Here is a 20440-nt window from a genome sequence, read left to right as displayed (position 1 = left end):
CTCAGCGCGACCTCCCTCTGCTGTTTCTGTGAACTCATGTGACCTCAGAGCGACCTCCATCTGCTGTTTCTGTGAAATCATGTGACCTCAGAGCGACCTCCATCTGCTGTTTCTGTGAACTCATGTGACCTCAGAGCGACCTCCATCTGCTGTTTCTGTGAAATCGTGACCTCAGCGCGACCTCCATCTGCTGTTTCTGTGAACTCATGTGACCTCAGAGCGACCTCCATCTGCGGTTTCTGTGAAATCGTGACCTCAGCGCCCTCCCTCTGCTGATATAAACTCTGCTCGTTCTCCTCGACATCAGAGCGCTTCATGACCTTGAGAGCTGAACGTCAGGTGAGAACACTTAAAGACTTAACAGCAGATTGAAATAAAGGGGGAAATGTATGAGACAAACTGTTACCGTTACATTGATATGAAACGACATTAAGAGAAATTGTTTAAATGTTTGCATGAAGGGGGGAGGGGCTGAGCAAGTTTCTTCACTCGTTAATATCAAGATGGCAGCTGACGGGACGCCGAGGTCAATCACTTGTTTTTTTTTATTTCAGAGAACCAATCAGCTGCTCCCTCCTCCAGCTCCTCGGAAGACGTAACCATGGCAACGTGAGTAATATATTTCCTTAACAACACAAATGAGGTGTTTCAGTGTTTCAATACCTGTGATTGATTAGAGTGTCTTTGATGCAAGACGTTCAAGAAGTTGAACTCCACACAGAGCTGATCAGACTGAAGTGCGCAACGCTGAAGGATAAATTCAAGTCTGTTGGGTTGGAAACATTTGATGCCTGGCAGTGAAATACCTGAAGATAATTGTTTGAATCATTCACTCTGTGTGTTTGTGACAACATATTCATGTGAACAGTCTGTGATGAACCTTAGCGAGTGCAAACTGTGCTGTGGTCTGACAAACACACACACACACACACACACACACACACACACACACGCACAGACACACAGACACACACACACACTCACACAGACACACGCACACACACACACACACACCCACACAGAGACACACACACACAGACACACACACACACACCCACACAGAGACACACACACACAGACACACACACCCACACAGAGACACACACACACACACCCACACACACACACACACCCACACAGAGACACACACACACCCACACAGAGACACACACACACAGACACACACACACACACACACACACACACACACACACACACATACACACACATACAAACACACAGACACACACACACACACACACACAGTCTTATAAATATGAACTCCTTTTGTATCATTTAAAAAGTGATTTAGACAACAATGTCATTATCAATATCCTTTACATTGTAAGTTAAACTTAATACATTATAGAGGTAGCCTGCAGTACAGGTAAAAAGTGTTTGTGTGTTTAGTTTATTATATGAGAGAAAGATGTTTTTAAGTCTCTGTGTGTTCTCTTCTCAGGACGTTGTAGTCTTTAGCTGTGAGCTTTGTTCAGTGTTAGTTTTGTTTCTGTCCTTTTTATTTCAGACGAGTTGTGTTAAGTTGCAACTGCTGTAAACACCCCATGTCCTGATATGGATGTTTCACATTAAAAGCACTTCAACTTCAGATAGGCCGGAGACTTTTATTTTGAAGAACTTGTCGGAAGTAGAAAGTGTTTATCATCGAACGAACGCAGCTTTAGCGGAGGTGCACTTAGCGGTGATACTGTCAGGAGTCTACTGTGTTTACAGCCGCTCACTTTATCACGAGTCACCGACACAGCCCCCTTCTTTTAGTTATCCTGGACTTAAGACAGCGAGGCATCAGTTTAAACACAACTTTAGCTGTAATGAAGATGCTCATCCATGCTGCGGTCGGCTAAAGAGACACTGAGTCAAGTTGTTTCAGCCTGCAGCGGAGCACTGTGGTCTGAGCCTGCAGGACCAGCTGACTCATAAAGTCAACAAGCACAGGACCGGGACTCAATTTACGTTGTTTTCTGTCACTAATCCCTCTGTTAGCCTACGTTACTCTCATTACACACCACTGTGTGTGTTTAGGTAAAACAAACTCACTCAACGCTGCGCAAAACAACCACATGTAGTGGTTAGCAGATGCTTTTTTCTAACCCTCGTCAGCATCGATTATGTCCTGTCCCTGCATCGATGCATTAATCGTCTAGTCTGCATCGCGATGCATCGATTAAATGATTAATTTCAACAGCCCTAACACCAGGGCCGGTCCGTGGCATAGGCAGTAGGCTATAGGCAGGGCCGTCGCAGGGGGGGTGTGAGGCCCTGCTCTTTGACATGGATGTGCAATTGCGCATGAATAACAGTCACACGGACACAGTTATTCTAGTTCTACTGCACGCATAATCCAGCTGCAATACGTTTTTATCAAGTAGAATAATCATACATATAGTCTCAGCTATGACTTTTTTCTATTTATTTCAAAGGGGAAAAAAATCAACTGTGCTCGAGTGGTTTTACATCAAGTCAGCTCAGTCACTTTATTTTTGACATCTTGACATTTCAAACAAGTAGGTTAAGCCACTTTTCATTCATTATATATGTTCATTTCATTACAACTATACACAACTCATTATTTACTGCACTGTAACTCTAACAAATGAGATGGACTCACCATGCGTAAATTGCGCAGAAGCTGATAATGTCAGAGTCTTGGCCGCAAACTCAGCAATAAGATCTTTATAATCCAGTTTGGATACAATGTCCTTTTCAATTGATAGCATGGCAAGCCCGCACAGTCTGCCCTGTGACATGGAGGTGCGCAAATAGTTTTTTTCAGCTTTGAAAAGCTTCGCTCGCCCGATGCCACCGTTACTGGAAAAGTCAATAGGATCCTGAGCGCAATCTCACAGTTAGGGAAAGTTCCTTCAATCCCTTTGAGGTAACAAAGTGTTTTAAGCGCTGTAGTTGTTCCCTTATCTCTCGAAGTATCCTCAACTTCTCGAAGAGGTCCGGTGCATTTGTATCCTGAGATTCGGACGTGCTCAGAGCAACACTCAGTCTTGTGCACTGTCTTTGCAGGTCATTCTTGCAGTTCACGCAGTTTGGTCAGATCAAAAATAAATCCAAACATGTTGCCAAACTCCTGCATTTGTTTAAAACGAGTATGGAGAGCAGTGAGGGCCTGGTCCACTATCACATTAAAATAATTATTCGCCCAGCTGCGCACCGCCAAGATTTTGTAACAACACGGACGGGTTTGCGCCGACATCTTTGCAATGATTGGCTACAGGGCCCGGAAGTACTTTATTCAGGCTGTGTTGAGCGCTCGCGCTCTGACTGCAGTCAGTGTGAAATGTCTCGACGTTCGCAGGGGCTGTGCTCACCGGCCGCAAGCAGCATGAATCAGGTTCTCATGACAGCTTGCGTTGCAGATTTACCCCTCGCCCCCTTCCTCCAAATGTTTTTATTGCAGATCTAAATGAATCACACAAATGACATATTTGGGATCCGAAACGGCGAATTTCGCCAAAAGGTGACAATTTCGCACCCCTGTTAAGTGGATGAATTGGATGAATATTGTCTTTGGTGCTCAAACTGGCTATAATTAAAGGGGCAACGGCTGAAATCTTGCCTAGGGCACCAAAATGGTTAGGGCCAGCTCTGCCTAACACACACAGACAAACACACATCTAAAGGCTCTCTCTTGAATAAAAAAATCACACGTGCGTGCGTTCGTCAGCAGGTCAGGTTGTGTGTAGTACTTAGACAACGTACGTGCGTGTGTACGCGTGGATAAAAGCGTCTGCTAAGAATTGTAACATTGTATTATTAACTAATCTAAGCAAACAAGATATCTACAAACAAGAGAGAGAGAGAGAGAGAGAGAGAGAGAGAGAGAGAGAGAGAGGGCACCATGAGAGCACCATGTGGAGCTACGTCACGTAGGTATAAATGGTGGATAAAGACAAAGGAAGCCGTGTGGTTGAAATGTGTGTCTCCCCTGAAGCTGGAAGCTTGTGAAGAGAGGTATCCTCTGGTGTAGAAAGACCACACATGAAGAGATCGAACAGTGAGAGGCGACTGCTTTTATCGACCCTACACTTACACTACATGTGTTAGATGTTGCAGAGCATGCTGGGAGTGTTTCTGCAGGGCAGGGCATGCTGGGAGTAAGAGTCATTTAAAGTCATACTCAGGCTTCTGTGGCTACAGGCCGGACCTTTGTTTCAACACATGGAGATCCCAACAGAACATTATTATTATTAAGTAATAATTAGAATGGTGGCAACAATAACACAACAAAAAAATCAAATCAAATCAAAAAGGAGAAGAAAAAGAGTTTTAGCAATATCAAAAATAACTAATTAATGTTGAGAAGACTGTCGACTTAAATTCAGAGTATTTTAGAGAATGGATGACAACAAGGATTTAAAATAATAATAGTAATAAAATAAATAATATGATATAATATAATAGGTCTATATAATTTATAATAACATTCGTAACAAATATAATAGTAAAGAAAAAGAAGAAAAAAATAATCATTTTGTGTATTTACGTAATGGCTTTGAACAGGAAAATAAATACATTAATTAATAGATAGAAAATAAATGTTTCTGTATATATAATAGGTCAGTACAATTTATAATAACAATAGTAAAAAAAACAAATAAAATAAAAATTTTAGAAATCAATCGATATAAATGAGTGAGTGATTGTGTTTGTTATCCAAAATCCATCAGCACCTCCATTTTCTCAGGAGATTAAGAGTGTTTGGTGTTTGTAAAAACATTATGTTAATCTTTTACAGAGCAACAATAGAGTCCATTTTACGGTATGGCATCACCAGCTGGTTTGGTGTTTTAACAGTAAAATCTAAAGCTCAGATCCTCAGCCTGGTTAAAACAGCAGGCAAGATCATGGGAATGCGTGCCCCTCTTACCCCCCAGGATCTTTTGAGCAGGCCACAATCACACAGGCCAACAGCATCTTATCGGACACTTCCCATGTATTGCAATCCAAATATGTTTCGCTGAACTCAGGGAGAAGGTACAGGGATCCTCTGTGCAAACACAACCGCTTCAAAAACTCACTAGTCCCTTTTTCAGTTAAGCTCATTAATGAGCAAAAAATAGAGGATGAACGGAAAACCAGGAGGCCCCCAATGTACCGATAACTGTAGACATGTATGTATGTATGTATGAAACTGTCTGGAGTGGCATGTGTACATGTGTGCATGCGCCTGTGACTGTAGGAGTGAGTGTGTGTATGTGCGTGTGTGTATGGATACGTAAGCAGACGCTTGGGTGAACTGTAGCACGGATAAGCTAAATGTTTTTGCACATTTGTAATTACTGTTTTTATATTGTTTTCGATGTATTGTCCATGCAGCAATTTCCCAGCATCCGAGACAAATTTCTCCCTCGGGAGACGAATAAAGAAACTTTGAACCTTGAACCTTGTTATTTGGTGAAAAAGTTTGAAGAAGGGGCCGAGATAATTAAATAAAAATATGTTTTATGTCACAAAAGAAAAACGAAAATAATTAATAATAGAGAAATGAAAAAGTTACAATATGTAATACATACATCAGCTTGTTCAGTTCAGTGGTAGCGGCAGGAACAAAGCTGTGTAAGTACTGCTCTGTTCTGCAGCGTGGGACTGAACACCTCCGTCCAGAGGGCAGAAGCTGAATGTCACTGTGCACAGGGTGGGAATCATCAATAAAAATGGAAGCTATCCGCTGCAACTGTCTCGTTAGCTCAGTAGAACATCATCATTATGGTTCGGTCAATGTGAAAGTACGACAGTTACCTACAAATGCTGATGAGCCTTTTTCAGTTTAGAATCAATGATGATGATTTGACTTTGATTACAATGGCATCGGATTACTATGTTGTCTTTCTATTTTAACGACTTTACGGGATGTTTGAGTCCATGAAAAGCGCTCAGTCTGTAGCCTCCATAAGGGGAACTTAAAGGTGTTTAGGTCTTCTTATATTCAGTCAATGTTGAGAGCCAGTCTTTAGTCATCATTCAGTCCAGGAAGATGCGATGTCGCGATCGCAACAATTAACGCAAATTCAACCAATCCCCGTGAATTCTGGGAGACCTTGCAATTTTGTCCAATCACCACAACTTTTCTGCAAATTTGATACATTTAAATGGTTTCCCCCGCGAGTTTCACCAATCATAGCAGTCCCCCGCGAAAAAGGCGAGCTATACGTCACCGAAGTTTGGTGACCATTGACCAAACTCACTTCCTTGTTTATATGCAGACATGTCCGACACAAACGTCGCACATTTACCTACAAAAATTACAGCAAGAACCGTGCAAGGCAACTCCCTGATGTTCTGCACGGAAGCAGGGGTTAACTGTTTTGAACTGTGTTTGATAATGCTGTAGTGTATTGATACAGAATGTTATTATGGCTTTGTTGTTGTGTGTGTGTGTGTGTGTGTGTCTGTGTGTGTGTGTGTGTGCGTGTGTGTGTGTGTGTGTGTGTGTGTGAGGGTGTGAGTGTGAGTGTGTGTGTGTGTGTGTGAGGGTGTGAGTGTGAGGGTGTGAGTGTGAGTGTGTCTGTGTGTGAGGGTGTGAGTGTGAGTGTGTGTGTGTGTGTGTGTGTGTGTGTGTGTGTGTGTGTGTGTGTGTGTGTGTGTGTGTGTGTGTGAGAGAGGGAGAAGTCACTGAGTGAGGGAGAGGAATATGTAACTTCACAAAGTTAAAGGCTCTGCTCAGGTTAAAAATATAGGCATCACTCAATCACATCGAAGTGTGTGTAAGAAAATCGTTTAATAATAAAAAGTCTTGATTTTTTTACATTAAAAAATTGCAACTAGTGTTGCAATTTTTGCTTGCTGCCACAATTTAATTGCAAAAAAACGTCTAAAAACATTGCAACTTGCATTGAAATATTCTTTAAAAGCTGCTGCAAAATCAATCATTTTAGGCTGCAACAATCCCCCAAAAAGTCCAGAAACTCCTGGAGGGACTGATCATTCAGACTTATTGTTGTGAAAAATGAATAATTGGCCCTGATTGTCATTTGGTGTGAAACTGCATAAAGTGCTTTCATTAAAAGATCCCGTTTGGATCTCTTTGTAGATGTTTTCTGGTTTTTGATTGAATGTCTTCACCTTTCAACAGAAACACCACAACCAGGTATGACCACATCACCTGCAAACACCTGATCCGTTCAGGGTCTCCTACCATCTACCAGCTGACACCAAAGAAAGAGAAAATAGGAACCATAAAAAGAATGACTCTTGGTGAAAAAAATCCAACTAAAGTACACAAAACTATCCTGCTTGTGGGAGAAACAGGAACGGGAAAATCTGCTCTGATCAACACTCTGGTCAACTACGCCATGGGAGTGACGTGGGAGGACAATGTCTGGTTTGAGATCGTAGAGGAGGAGAAGAAGCAATCACAGAGTCAAGAGGAGGACAAAGAACGTGACGTGAAATGTGAAAGTCAGACATCAGATGTGATCGTGTACGAGATCTTTGGCTTTGAAGATAAAACTCTGCCCTACTCTCTGACCATCATTGATACTCCTGGATACGGAGATACCAGAGGGCCTGAATATGATGACGCCATCTCTTCTAGATTAACTGACGTGTTCCGCTCACAGTACGGAGTTCATGAGATAAATGTCGTGGGTCTGGTGCTGAAAGCGAGCGAGAATCGACTAAGTGACCGTCTGTGGTACGTCTTTGATTCAGTGGCGTCTCTGTTTGGAAAAGAAATGGAGAACAACATCGTCTGTCTCATCACACACTCAGATGGAATGACACCTGAAGATGTTCTTGACGCTCTCAATGCTGCAAACATCAAGTGTGCCAAAGATGAAAATAATCAGCCTGTTCACTTCCTGTTTAGTAACCTACAAAATAAAGAGAGAACAAAGAAAATTAGATTCCTTAAAATTGCACATGAAACAACGATGGAAGGAATGTCAGAGTTTGAAGAGTTTCTGCTTGGAAAAGCTCCACAACAGCTGAAGACAACTGTGGCCGTTCTGAACGAACGCATCAGACTGACAGCAAGCATCCAAAACCTGCAAGAGCGAGTTGAGCTGATTGAATTTCAACAGAATGAAATCCAACAGACTCAGGAAGCCCTGAGGAAACATGAACAAGAGATGAAGAGCAATGAGAACTTCACTGTAGAAGTTGACGAGCCCTACAAAGATAAAGAAACTATCAGCAGTAGAATGTGGGCGTTGGTGTTTTATGAAGGAGCTGTGTCCTGTAATGTCTGTGAGGAGAACTGTCACTACCCTGGATGCACAATGGCCTGGTATCCCAGAGACTGTGAGGTGATGAAAAAAAGTCACTGCACTGTATGTACAGGGAAATGCCCTGTGTCAGATCATGTGAAGGAAAAGTGGACATATGTGACTAAGACAAGGAAAGGGACAAAAACTCTTCAAGATGTGAAAAAGAAGTTTGACCAAAGTAAAGCAGACTGCAAAGAGAAAACAAGCCTTCTGGAAACAGTTCAGAAGAAAATGGACGAACTTAAAAAGGACAAAGATCAGTGGTTGGAAGAGTCCTTCCAGCATGTTGTCAAACTGGAGCAGATCGCTCTGAATGTTGATTCACTGTCCACTCATATCCATCTGGACTTCCTGATTGAGAAGATGAAGGAGAACAGTGATAGGTTTGAAGAGGAGGTCCAGAAACTGGAGGAGATAAAGAGGCGAGTGAATAAAGGAACCAGAGCAGGGCTGGGGTACATGTTCGGTAGACTGGCTACATCTGCTGGCAGAGCATTTAAATAAATGTTGGAGTAGGTGAACAAGATCATTTTGAGAAGCTCTGATTTAAACACAATGATCTTGTTGATACAAACTTTAAATCATAGCAAAGATTTAATCATGATATTAATGTTCCACATAAACTTAAATGTAATCACATTGTAAATTTCACATTTGTAATTCCTTCTATTTTCTTATTCACCAACAAAACTTTCATTCTTATATATATTAGAGAGAGAGAGAATCTGACTTAAAATATTTGATAGTGTCATCCAGCCCATTGAACTGTACGGTAGTGAAGTATGGGGCCACTCAGACATCAGAGCTACACACGCTGGGACAATCAGCCAACAGAATCTTTACACGCTGAATTCTGCACACACATTTTACACGTACACAGAAACACACCAACACATGCATGCAGAGCAGAATTAGGAAGACACATAGAGGCTAAAAAACCATGGCATCCAAAAGAAAACAGAACATGTGGTCACTGTTGGACAGGTGAGGTGGAGACAGAGATGCGCTCCTACATTGTAAAACGTTTGATGAAACAAGGAACTTTTATTCATCACAGATTTGAAAGAGCTCAATGAACTCTCCAAAATACAAATACTCCTAGGAGAAGGAGACAGGGCATATCCTGCTGCCCAAAATGTTTTAACTTGCCACAACCTGAGGGACAATGATCAACACACACACACATTTGTATATTTATCCACTTACTATATAATCAATGTTAATGTTGTGTAAATATTCATATTACTGTTTATTGTGTACTGTCCAAATATTTGGACACATTTTATTTTATGCTTTGGCAATGTTCATTTGAAATTCATGCCAATAAAGCCCCTTTGAATTGAATTGAATTGAATTGAATTGAGAGAGAGGGAGAGAGAGAGAGAGAGAACGAACAACACATGTAGAGCAGAACTCGGCCAATATCCCCTCCTCCTCAAAATACAAAAAAGAGCACTCAAATTCTATGAACACCTAAAAACAAGTTAAACCCAGTCCTACCATCACATCGCCTTGAGCTGCCGAGAGCTGAAGCCAGAGAAAAGTCCCCTCAACCAGCTGGTCCAGAGGCTGTCCGGCAACACCTGTATACTACCAAACCAGGCTCAGGACCCTAATACCCCCCAGATTAGACCAAACCAGCCTGAAGACCCCAACATCCCCCTGATTCAACCAAATCAAATTATCGAAAAAGAAAAATACATCAAATATTGGAAGGAAACAACTCATAAACAGATTAAAATGTTATTGTGCTCTAAACAGAGAATACTGTTGAAAGATCAGAAAGAGTTTTGCAATTGTTGAATTTGTTTTTACCATATATGTTATTTTTCTTTTATTATCATTTAATCCATTTATCATTTAATTCATATGTCATGTAGTCAGAACTATTTTTTTTTTGGCTTTTACATATCCTGTCAATCCTGCACACATCCGCAGTGCCTATGCATCTGTGAGGTCAGGATAAGTGTGCCATACTTTGAGCAAAAACACATACAAGCACGTTGGTGTATAGCGTTTCTGCCAATCTGCATGGTTTACGGTCTCAAGCTAAAACCACATATGAAGTTGGTCTCACCGGTGGATGTATCATGCTTCTGCGAATCTGCATTGTTGAGGTTTTACAGAACCTTTGAAAAAAGTTTGCCTCTAAAAATGCTGTGGAAAAGCTGATCGGGGCTCTTTTTTACTTTTTCTAAAGGACTCCACGTCACTCTGACTTTTAAATCCTTGTTTTGGGACTTAGTCCCTGAGACCGACATCTTTTAAAACCTCAAGTGTCTACACGCTCAGGTTTAAACTTTTCAATTTGTATTTTACTTTTACTTTTTAAATGTTTATATTTGGACTTTTACTGTTTGGATTTAAATTTTGAATGTCTTTTGAAGTTTTTTCAATAAATATTCTGAAACTTTTTGAAACCATTTTCTGACTCATCATTCACACCACAAAGACCGGAGCCTCTCTTAAGGACGCCCTGTGAACCTTGGGAGGTAAGTATGAACAGTCACACCACGGCACACTTCTTCTGACTTTTACTACACACCTCATACACACCTAGCATCCGAGTGAGGAGAGTTGCAGTTAATCCCTCTCCGGGGGTGAGAGCCTCCGGGGGCTAATCTAGGGTCCTGAATCAAGGATTATACTTGAATCTAATTATTCTAGAAATGAATGTTAGACAGATAATCATAGGGCTGTGGTTATATAAGTCTTCTCTTCTTGACAGGGTGTTAGCGAAGTAACTTTACATAGCTCCAGGTACTAGGTGTTGAAGAAATTACTAAGACTTGACTACATTCAGTAACACTCAGTTGACTCAGATGGTTTACGTTGATGAAAGTTTATACATAAGAAGAATACTCGAGAAGACATGATTCAACATCACACTTCTGTACTCGTGTCTTGCTCAATCACATCTGCAGAACTTTTCGAAAGGCATCGCATATATCCTAAAGACATTACCATTATCAGGGTCGTGTCACATTGACCCACCTAGACTAATCTGTGACGTCAATAACACTGGAGCAGACAATAAGTCTACCAAACATCCTTGCAGATATCAGGAAAAACAGTTGACACTCTCTAACCTGTACTTGGTGTTCTAATAACAGCTGAACTCTTATCAGGTCTGACTGACATTAGAGAACAGTGAATAAACCTAATTACGTCTGTACATTATAATCTAAATAACTACAGAAATTCCACCACACTAGGAGAGAGTAGACTAGCAGCTGGTAGGGAGCGAGCCCTCACATAGTTCTAGTTCTTCAGGGTAAACTAATGAGCTGTTAAAACCAGTAGTAGGTTATAACAAGTTTTAACCGGTTCACACTGGCTCTCCTTGAAACAGGCTGACAAACATCCTTTTTAAATTCTGTTTGTGATTGCAGGTACTGTTTGATAAAGGTTATTTTTTAATGTCTGGTATCAAATCTTACAATTACCCTATAGCCTATTGATTGATTACTTTAACATTTGTTGCAAGAAACTTCTTCTTATGAATATTGAAATGCTGTCATATTTATGTGGAAAAGTTTAGTATGACATAGGAAAATGTCTCTACTTCTGATCAAAATAAAATGATGCAAAATAGTATGGTCAGTTAATAGTTTAGGATGTATCTGCACACATTTTATTTAATCAACAAGATAAAAATATAAAAATATGTTCTTAACTTTAAACTTTACTTTATTGTCCCTGAGAGGAAATAAAGTAGGCTAATTCTTGCTCCATTTAAAGATGTAATTTGTCATAGTGCATTTTTAAAAGTATGTGGAGGAGGGTTCATCACAATTTTACACCCCCTCAAATTTTAGTTAAATAAGACGAGTTAAATCAAATTAGTTTCTCAGCATTTTGCACTTCCTGCTGGCTCAGCAGATAAACACCAATGGCCCTTTGTACACAGTCCCAGGCTGTGATTGGCTGTTTTTTCTGCTTTACCTGATTAGTGGTTTCAGAATTTTACCATCCCAGGTGTTCAGAGACACACACATTTTTAAAGGAACCAACCAGTGACTATAACCCTTTTCACACATAAGGAAATGTCTTGAAAAACTCCGGAGATTAGGCTACCCGGAGGAGCTGTAGGCTATATGTGAACTCAAACAGACACATTTTTACCCAGAGTTTCTCCAGCCAGACTTCTAGTATTATTTCCACAGAGAGTCTGAGTGAGCTGATGTGAGAACACAGCAGCATATATTCCAGAGAATTCACCTAGAGCCAATAGAAAGAGAATGACGTTTATATATATATAGTCCTCTACGATCTCCGTGCACGTAATTAAACGGCTGCATAATGTTTTCTGTTCATCAGTATGTTGTTCTCTGCTCTTTTGTAGATGTTGTCATTCCATTGGATTGGACTACACATAGCATTGATATAAAGGCAAATATACTCATTATACGTCATGTAGCGGACTCTGTTGCTTCGGCGTCCACTTCCCCCCACTGTTTCACAGTGAAAAGTCAAGCTGAAGGGGGGAATGATGTCTCTTAGAAAACTGCTTTTAGACACACTGGAGGATTGGGTGAAGATGAATTCAACAAATTCAAGTTTTTCCTGCTGGACCGTGGCACACTGGAACCGTTTAAGCCCCTCCATAAGAATGAACTGGAACATGCAGACAGGCTGGACACAGTGAATAAGATAATCGAGACCTACGGACAGCCTATAGAAGTGGTGAAGAAGATTCTAGTGATCGTCAACAGAAATGATCTGGTGGAGAAACTTTCGAGCAGCAACAGCACAGAAGCACAAGGTCAGCTGTAGACTACAGCTGTAAACTAAATCTTCTGCTATATTTATAATAATACAACTGTGTACCAAACGTGTAGTGTTTCAAATCAGTGAAGCCTGTTTCTTTTTTTTTTACAAATGCATGCTAAAGAGAAATTATCCCATAGTAAAATAATCTTCAGCATGTTTACAAAAGTGTGGTATGTTTTTAGATTATATTATTCTGCAAATTTGTGCACCAGTAGAAAGTGGTCTGGACCACAGATGCACTGAGGACAAGTGAAGCTTAGGGACTAAAGTATTCAGAATATGAAAGATTGTCAGCATGTTTCACGGGTTGATTCCATACACTGCACAGAGATAGACTACAGGATCGCTCCCAGCTCCATTTTTAAAAATCCCTCAAAGACAAGCTCCAAGGAGGCGTCCTCATCAGACGCCTGTATCACCTCAGTTGGTTTATTTCAATGTTAAGGAACAGCTGCTTTAGTCTGAGCTTATCATTCTATCTCTTAAGACGGGGCCCAGACACCCTGCAGAGGAAACTCAGGTCTGCTGCTAGTATCTGAGATCTCATTTTTTTAGTCTCCACCAAAAGCTCATGAGCACAGGTGAGGGTTGAAACGAAGACAGACCCCCCCAGACCCAGCTCCCTGTTCCCCAGATCTGGTCCAACCCTTGCATTACAGCTGAAGCTGCACAAACATGCCTGTCAATCTCATGATTAATTATACCCTTATGCTGAACGAGACCCAGAGACACTTGAACTACTTGTCTTGAGGGAGTAGCTCATAGTCTGCAGGTGAAATCCAGTGTTTTCAGCCAGAGAACCATGACCTTACACTCTGAGGTTCTGATTCTAATGCAAACTTCTTACATGGCCAAAAACCAATCAAGTGCCTACTGGGAGCCACAGTGTGTTGAAACCAACATTAACCACACCACCTAATGAAAGCAGAGATGCAATTAGGAGGCCCCCAAAATAGACACTCTCTTTCCACTGGGTGAACCCTGAAATCCTCTCTACTAAAATCTCAAACAAATCCAGTGACAAGGGACCAATCAGGTTGAGGCCAACAACCAACGGGATCTGTTTTACTTTGTGCTGAGAATACATGCACAGCTTTCACTTATAAGGACAGGACATGGTCATAAGCCCTCTCCAGGTCCAAAAAACATACAGTATGTAGAATACATAAGCACACTCTTATATGGGTAAAGAGCTTTGTTAATAATAGTCAGGAGATCCTCAGAGATACTTAAATATTTTTCACAAGAGTGTCCACACGCTTAAGAGCAAATTAACACCATTTTTAAAATGTTCTTATTATGAAGGCTTACCCCAAGGGACTGTATGTGGTTTATGTTATTGGCTGTTGCTTTATTTTCTCAAACAGATCTGGAGTTGTTTGACCAGAACAAACAACCTCCGTTGGTAGTTTCTTCAAGTTCTCCTGTGGTAGTTTCTCAAAGTCCTCTGGTGGTGGAAGTGTCTACCGATGATCTGTGAGATGACAGAATTGAAGTTATAATCGACTTCTGACGATGTGTGTTTCAGGTCTGTTTGCATCACTGTTCAGGTTGCTCAAGTTATATTTCTGGAGTCATTCAACATTTGGATCTTTTGGTTGAATTTTTGTGCAGTAAAGCTCCTATCTTTTTCTTCAAACTGACCAAACATTGAGGGCTTTACTTAAAAGGTTTTTCACAATTCGTTTTAGAATAAAGAAAGGTTGAAGGTTGATAATCTGTCAGGGTTGATTTAAGTTTTGCTTTTTCTCCAGGAATACTAACACCTCATGCAAATATGACTGCATCACCTGCAAAGATCTGATCCAATCAGGTCCTCCTGCTGTTTACCAGCTGATACCGAAGAAAGACAATATTGGAACAATAAGGAAAAATCCAACCAAGACAAACAGAACCCTCTTGCTTGTCGGTGGAACAGGGAAATCTACCATGATCGACGCTCTGATAAACTACGACATGGGGGTTAATTGGGAGGACAATGTCTGGTTTGAGATCATAGAAAAGGACAGAAAGAGAAGAAAGAGTGAAGGTCAGAGGTCAGATATGATCTTGTATGAGATCTTTGGCTTTGAAGACAAAACTCTGCCCTACTCTCTGACCATCATTGATACTCCTGGATATGGAGACATCAGACGGTCCTACAGGAGGAACACCCTCTTTATATCTTATGGCTTCAAATATTTACATTTGAACAATGATTAACATGTGGTGCCTGATTGTCTTAGTTATCTGGTTGCATACTCTATGCTCTTTGTTGTCACTTTTTTCATGTTTGATCTTTTTTTAAGTCAGTTTGTGTTCCTGTGTCTTACATTCACCTTTTCTGAACTAGCGGCCAGCTGAAATGTGTTAATATGTGCTTTCGTTAACGCCTTTTTAACCACATAACGAGCAGAAAACAAAGCTGGGGGGATTCAAAATGGTGTCATCATGCAGTTTGTCCAGCAGAGGGCTCTGACTTGGGCACTTTTTAAAGCACAGAACAGCTGAACAGACTGTGTTGAAATATGCCTATTTATAAAAAGGTAAAACGATGTTTCAGTAAAACTACAAAAGTCAAGGGTTTGTTATGCAGCTTGTTAATGAGACTTTAGTTATTAGATGAGAGAGAAACCTACAGCTGTGTATCATCTGCATATAATGATAGCTTCTAATCTGTTTCCTTATTGTTTCACCAAGCAAGCAAAATAAAAACACTAGTGGTCTAAGGATGGATCCCAGGGGAACTCCATGTAAGATGGAAACAGAAGTTCAAACATAATTAGAAAATGAGTCAAATTAACATCATGACATCATTTTACATATTTTAAGTATATTTAAAGAATGCAGCCCTCTGAAGACCTCACCAGAGTCACATCAGACCGACACCCAGAAAGGTCTTTGTTTCATCAAAGTAAAGTTTATTATTGCATTGGCTGTCATATTGGTGTAAGGATGGCTGTAGTTCAGACCGCATTACCCACAGGTGTGTAACCTGGAGCTACTTGTTGCAGGTCTCTGTCGGCTGTTGAGAGGAGGGCGGCAGGATGAGTGGGGCAGCTCTGGGTATCGAGATCGTGGTGGTGTTCTTCCTCGCTCTGTTCCTGCTGCACCGGTATGGAGACTTCAAGAAGCAGCAGCGCATGGTGCTGTTGGGCACGCTGCTGGCCTGGTACCTGTGCTTCCTCATCGTCTTCATTTTACCCCGGGACATCAGCACGGTCAGTGGAAGGTCGAGTCTAAACGTCTCATTCATGAACGTGGACACAAACCTGAACTGTGTGTGTGTGTGTGTCCGCTCCTCACAGACCATCTATAAGCAGTGTAAGATAGACCATGAAGACCACGCCTCTGTGCTCACTGTCAACCCAATACCGTCCAATCACACAGCAGCAAACACATCTGCCATGCCCACTAAACGGTGAGTATACTGCAGTGACTCAAACCTTTAAGATCGTAGAAGTCCATCCCTCCCTCTCTTTAATCAAACATGGCGTCTGGAATGTGCATCATTTTAAGGGAATAATGAAGAAACCTGAGAACCCCCCCCCCCCCCCCCCCCACACACACTTTTTAAGACCCAAACGACCACAAACTAATACAAAGTTTGCCCTGTGTAGCGTGTCTGCTTTTCAGCTTTATCCACGCTGTCCAAAGTTTATTTTACCTCACAAGTCTCCTCATTGTTCTTGTTCAGCCGCTGACAGTCTTCCTGTTTTGTAAATCTTAACTCCTGACAGTCATATTTCCCATCTTCTTCTCCGCCGTCACACGATGCTGCCGTGGAACATGAACAAACAAAACCACAAAAAAGAATAAAGAATATAACACTAATTGGACAGAGGAGGGTCGAAGTGACGTCTGAAACTGTCAGACCTGTTGAAGTCAAAATAAGTTGACAGACTTTATTTTGCTGCTTGTCTTTTACAGCGAGTGGCTGTAAGTGAACTTCTCGTACAGGGATCCATAAATCCCTTGAGTCTCTGTCCATTTCAGAATAAAACACCTTCACGGGGCACCAGTAGCCTAGTGGTTGGTTAGGTGCCTCATATACGGAGGCTATTGTCCTCCAAGCCGACATATTTACGCTCCTGTGACGTTTCTCCTTCAATCTGAATGTCATGGAGGAGTAATGGGGGGTGAAGTGACCCCCCCCTCTGTACCGTCTTCAGAGGCGTTACAGAGGAGAGGCGGGATTAGCTGAGCGGTCTCAATGTAAGCGAGGGGAGTCCCACAGGGTCGTTTAGGACACTCTTAATGATAACTCAACACGAAGTAGTGTTACATGGCGCTAGATATTCGAATTCCTGATCGTATCAGACACTGTTTGGACTTTTAAAATGCATGTAAACATCTTAGTCCGATCATCGGACCATAACGTCCATGCTCACGCAGGTTGCCATGTGGCGGACACTGAAGCTTCAGTCTTTAGCCAGCTCTGCATCGGTCTGTAAACCTTTCTGCGTTCTAACTTGGGTTTGTGCATGTGTACACGTGTAACCGGTTAGGAAATCATTACCGTTTAGGAACATTTTTAAATAAAAATACATTTTTATTCTTTTATGAATTTAAAATGTTTTAGAGACACGCATTCAATCATCTCTGATCAAAAATAACACATACTGAGGGGTCACGTGATGCACAGAGGCGAGAGGACGTAGATTTGTCGTCTCCCCAGCGGGTTGATTCTTAATCAATATTTTATAGTATTTTTTGCCGGTCAACTGATTTCCAAAGTGACGACGGTATTGATAATGTCTGTGGATAACTTTTTCACGTCGTGTGGGTCGGTTAAAAGGAAAGAAATTCGCAGAAAAGGAAAGTTAACTGCTAATGCTATGCCTGTTGCTAGCCAAGATAACGAGCATGGTGACTCCGATGATGCAGCATGAGAGGCTAACTTGACTGACAGAGAGGAGATGAACGTGCAACGAGATGATTTGATAGTGGATCGAGTTACCACCAATATAGCCACAATGCTGGACAGTAAGCTAGCCGCTATACTCAACCTGGTTAACGAGCTCTCTCAGAAATTTGACACCTTATTTGAGAGGATCGGCGCTGTTGAGCAACGGGTTTCGGACCTGGAGGATACAATACCGCTGTTCACACCGCGAGTGGATACTCTGGAGACTGCACTGAGAAGAGCAACGGATCGTATTGAAAGCATGGAGAACCAAAGCCGACGGCAAAATGTGAGAATTGTTGGACTTAAGGAAGGCATGGAGGGAAAGGAGTCGGTGGGCTTCTTTGAAAAATGGATCCCAGAAATTCTGGGCATATTAGGAGAGCGAATCCGGATCGAGAGAGCCCACCGCACCGGTCCTCCGCTGAGGCTTGGCGGCAAAGATGGTCCGAGAGCTGTTTTGGTGAGGCTACACAACTACACCGACAAGCAGAGAATCTTGTATGCGGCAAGGAACAAGGGCAGGATTAAAGTGGAAGGCCAGGACGTATCTTTCTTCCAGGACTTCTCCGCTGAGGTAGTGAAAAGGAGGAAGGAGTCAGCAAGCGCCCGGAGGAGACTACGTGAGGCTGGTATAAGATACTCATTTGTGTATCCTGCCGTGATCAAAATAACCAACATCAATGGGAAGATGATGTCACTCTCCTGCATGGAAGAAATTAATGACTATATTAAAAAACTGCCAGCTCCATAATGAGCTCGGTAAGGGTACGTACATCATCGCATAGGAGTATGTTGATAAGGTTATTCTAGCTGTGTTGACATTGACCGACCAGGATTAGATCTTACTATTTGGCATCTACTGACAACTAGTGGACGAGTCTCCCTTAACATCAGTACACAATAATGAGTCAGTCGTGCCATGTTAAGTTTACGCTGTGAATGCAAATCCTTGAGGAAAACGTCTTTTTGTTAGATGTTCTCATTATTGATACTTCTTGTTTTATTGTGGTGGCTTTGATTGCAGATTTACTGGCACCATATTACTACAACCCAGATGGGGAGGATAGTTTGGGTTACCTTTCCTCCTTGTCACCATCCCCCCCAGCTATACTTTTGCAATGCTTGAGTATGACAAGTTTAGACTTATGTTTGTTTTTTCTTTTGTTTTTTCCCAGTTCCCTTTTGGAACTGGACTGTTCAGGATTCTTAGCGTTAGGTTCAGTTTTTGTTTGGAACCATCTCTGTTCTCTTTTGAAGCTCGCACACGATTTAAAGTCATAGTTTAGTCAGGATCATATGAAGCAGTTATTGTTGGAACACAACATACATATACATTTACCAGTTATAAATGAGTATCAAGATATGTACATGGAATATCCGGGGCTCTAATAATGTTGTTAAGAGGAAATCTGTCCTGAATTCGCTTAAAAAAGAAAAGATTCAGGTAGCATTTTTACAGGAAACGCATCTAACCTATGAGGAACACAAAAAATATCTTAGGGAATGGGTTGGTCAGGTTCACTTTTCATCTTATTCAACAAATAAGAGGGGTGTGATTATATTACTACACAAAAATCTGCCATTTACTGTTACAGCTTCATTCCAAGATACGGAAGGAAGAATTGTTTTAGTTAAAGGGGTATTATTTGGAGAAGATGTTTTGCTAGGAAATATTTATGCCCCTAATGCTCAAGATGGAGCTTTCTTTGCTCTGTTATTTAGTCAGCTGGCTGAAATGGACTGTCCAAATATGATAATAGGAGGAGATTTTAATTGTAGTTTATCTCCGTCATTGGATAGACTTCCACCTCAAAACAGTCAGTCCAGTAATGCACGGGCAGTCCTGAACATTATTAAGGAATTTGATCTTCTAGATGTGTGGAGGCATTTCAATCCTTTGTCAAAAGGCTACACATTTCAATCTCTTCCCCATTCTTCAGCGTCACGTATTGACTATTTATTTGTGTCCAAATGTTTATCTCATTTGATAGAACACTCAGATATAGGTCACATCGCTCTCTCAGACCATGCACCTGTCACTATGTTAATGCAACCTCTAAGACCTATTGAACGCTCATTTTCTTGGAAAATGGATACTTTATTATTCATGGATAGCAACTTTATTACATTTTTGGAAGAACAAACAGACTTATTTTTAGAGTTTAACGATAAAGATGGGGCCGACCCAAGAATTCTGTGGGAGGCATTTAAAGCCTATATGAGAGGTATGATTATTTCATATTCAAGCCGGAAGAAAAAAGAACGGGTTGCCGAACAAACTAAGATCGAAAATAAAATAAAAAAGCTTGAAGAAAACTATTATAGAACTAAATTAGATGAGGTCTTAACTGAACTAAAGGCAACCAGGATAACGTTGCAGAATCTGATAACAAGAAAAGCAGAAAAGGACATTCTCTTTGCCAAACAAAGACTCTTTGAATTTGGCAACAAACCAAACCGCCTACTAGCACGCCTAGCAAAGAATGCCCCAATAAAGAACTTTATCTCAGCTATACAGGACGAAAATAGTCAACGACAA

At 41.2% G+C, this 20440-nt stretch overlaps 1 protein-coding gene across 1 annotated transcript; it reads left to right on the top strand.

Moving 5' to 3' along the window:
- Positions 1 to 237: 237 nt before the first annotated feature.
- On the top strand, positions 238 to 10663 carry LOC136183229 (uncharacterized). The gene is made up of 3 exons (XM_065965952.1): positions 238 to 339; positions 555 to 609; positions 7106 to 10663. Exons 2-3 carry the CDS (start codon positions 602 to 604, stop codon positions 8742 to 8744), a joined length of 1647 nt encoding a protein of 548 aa, XP_065822024.1. The 5' UTR covers positions 238 to 339; positions 555 to 601; the 3' UTR covers positions 8745 to 10663.
- The last annotated feature ends 9777 nt before the right edge of the window (positions 10664 to 20440 follow it).

Source organism: Labrus bergylta, chromosome 17 (assembly GCF_963930695.1).
Source record: "Labrus bergylta chromosome 17, fLabBer1.1, whole genome shotgun sequence".
Lineage (NCBI taxonomy): Eukaryota > Metazoa > Chordata > Actinopteri > Labriformes > Labridae > Labrus > Labrus bergylta.
Note: the sequence above shows the minus strand (reverse complement) of the source record. Positions and strands in the feature narration are given on the sequence as shown.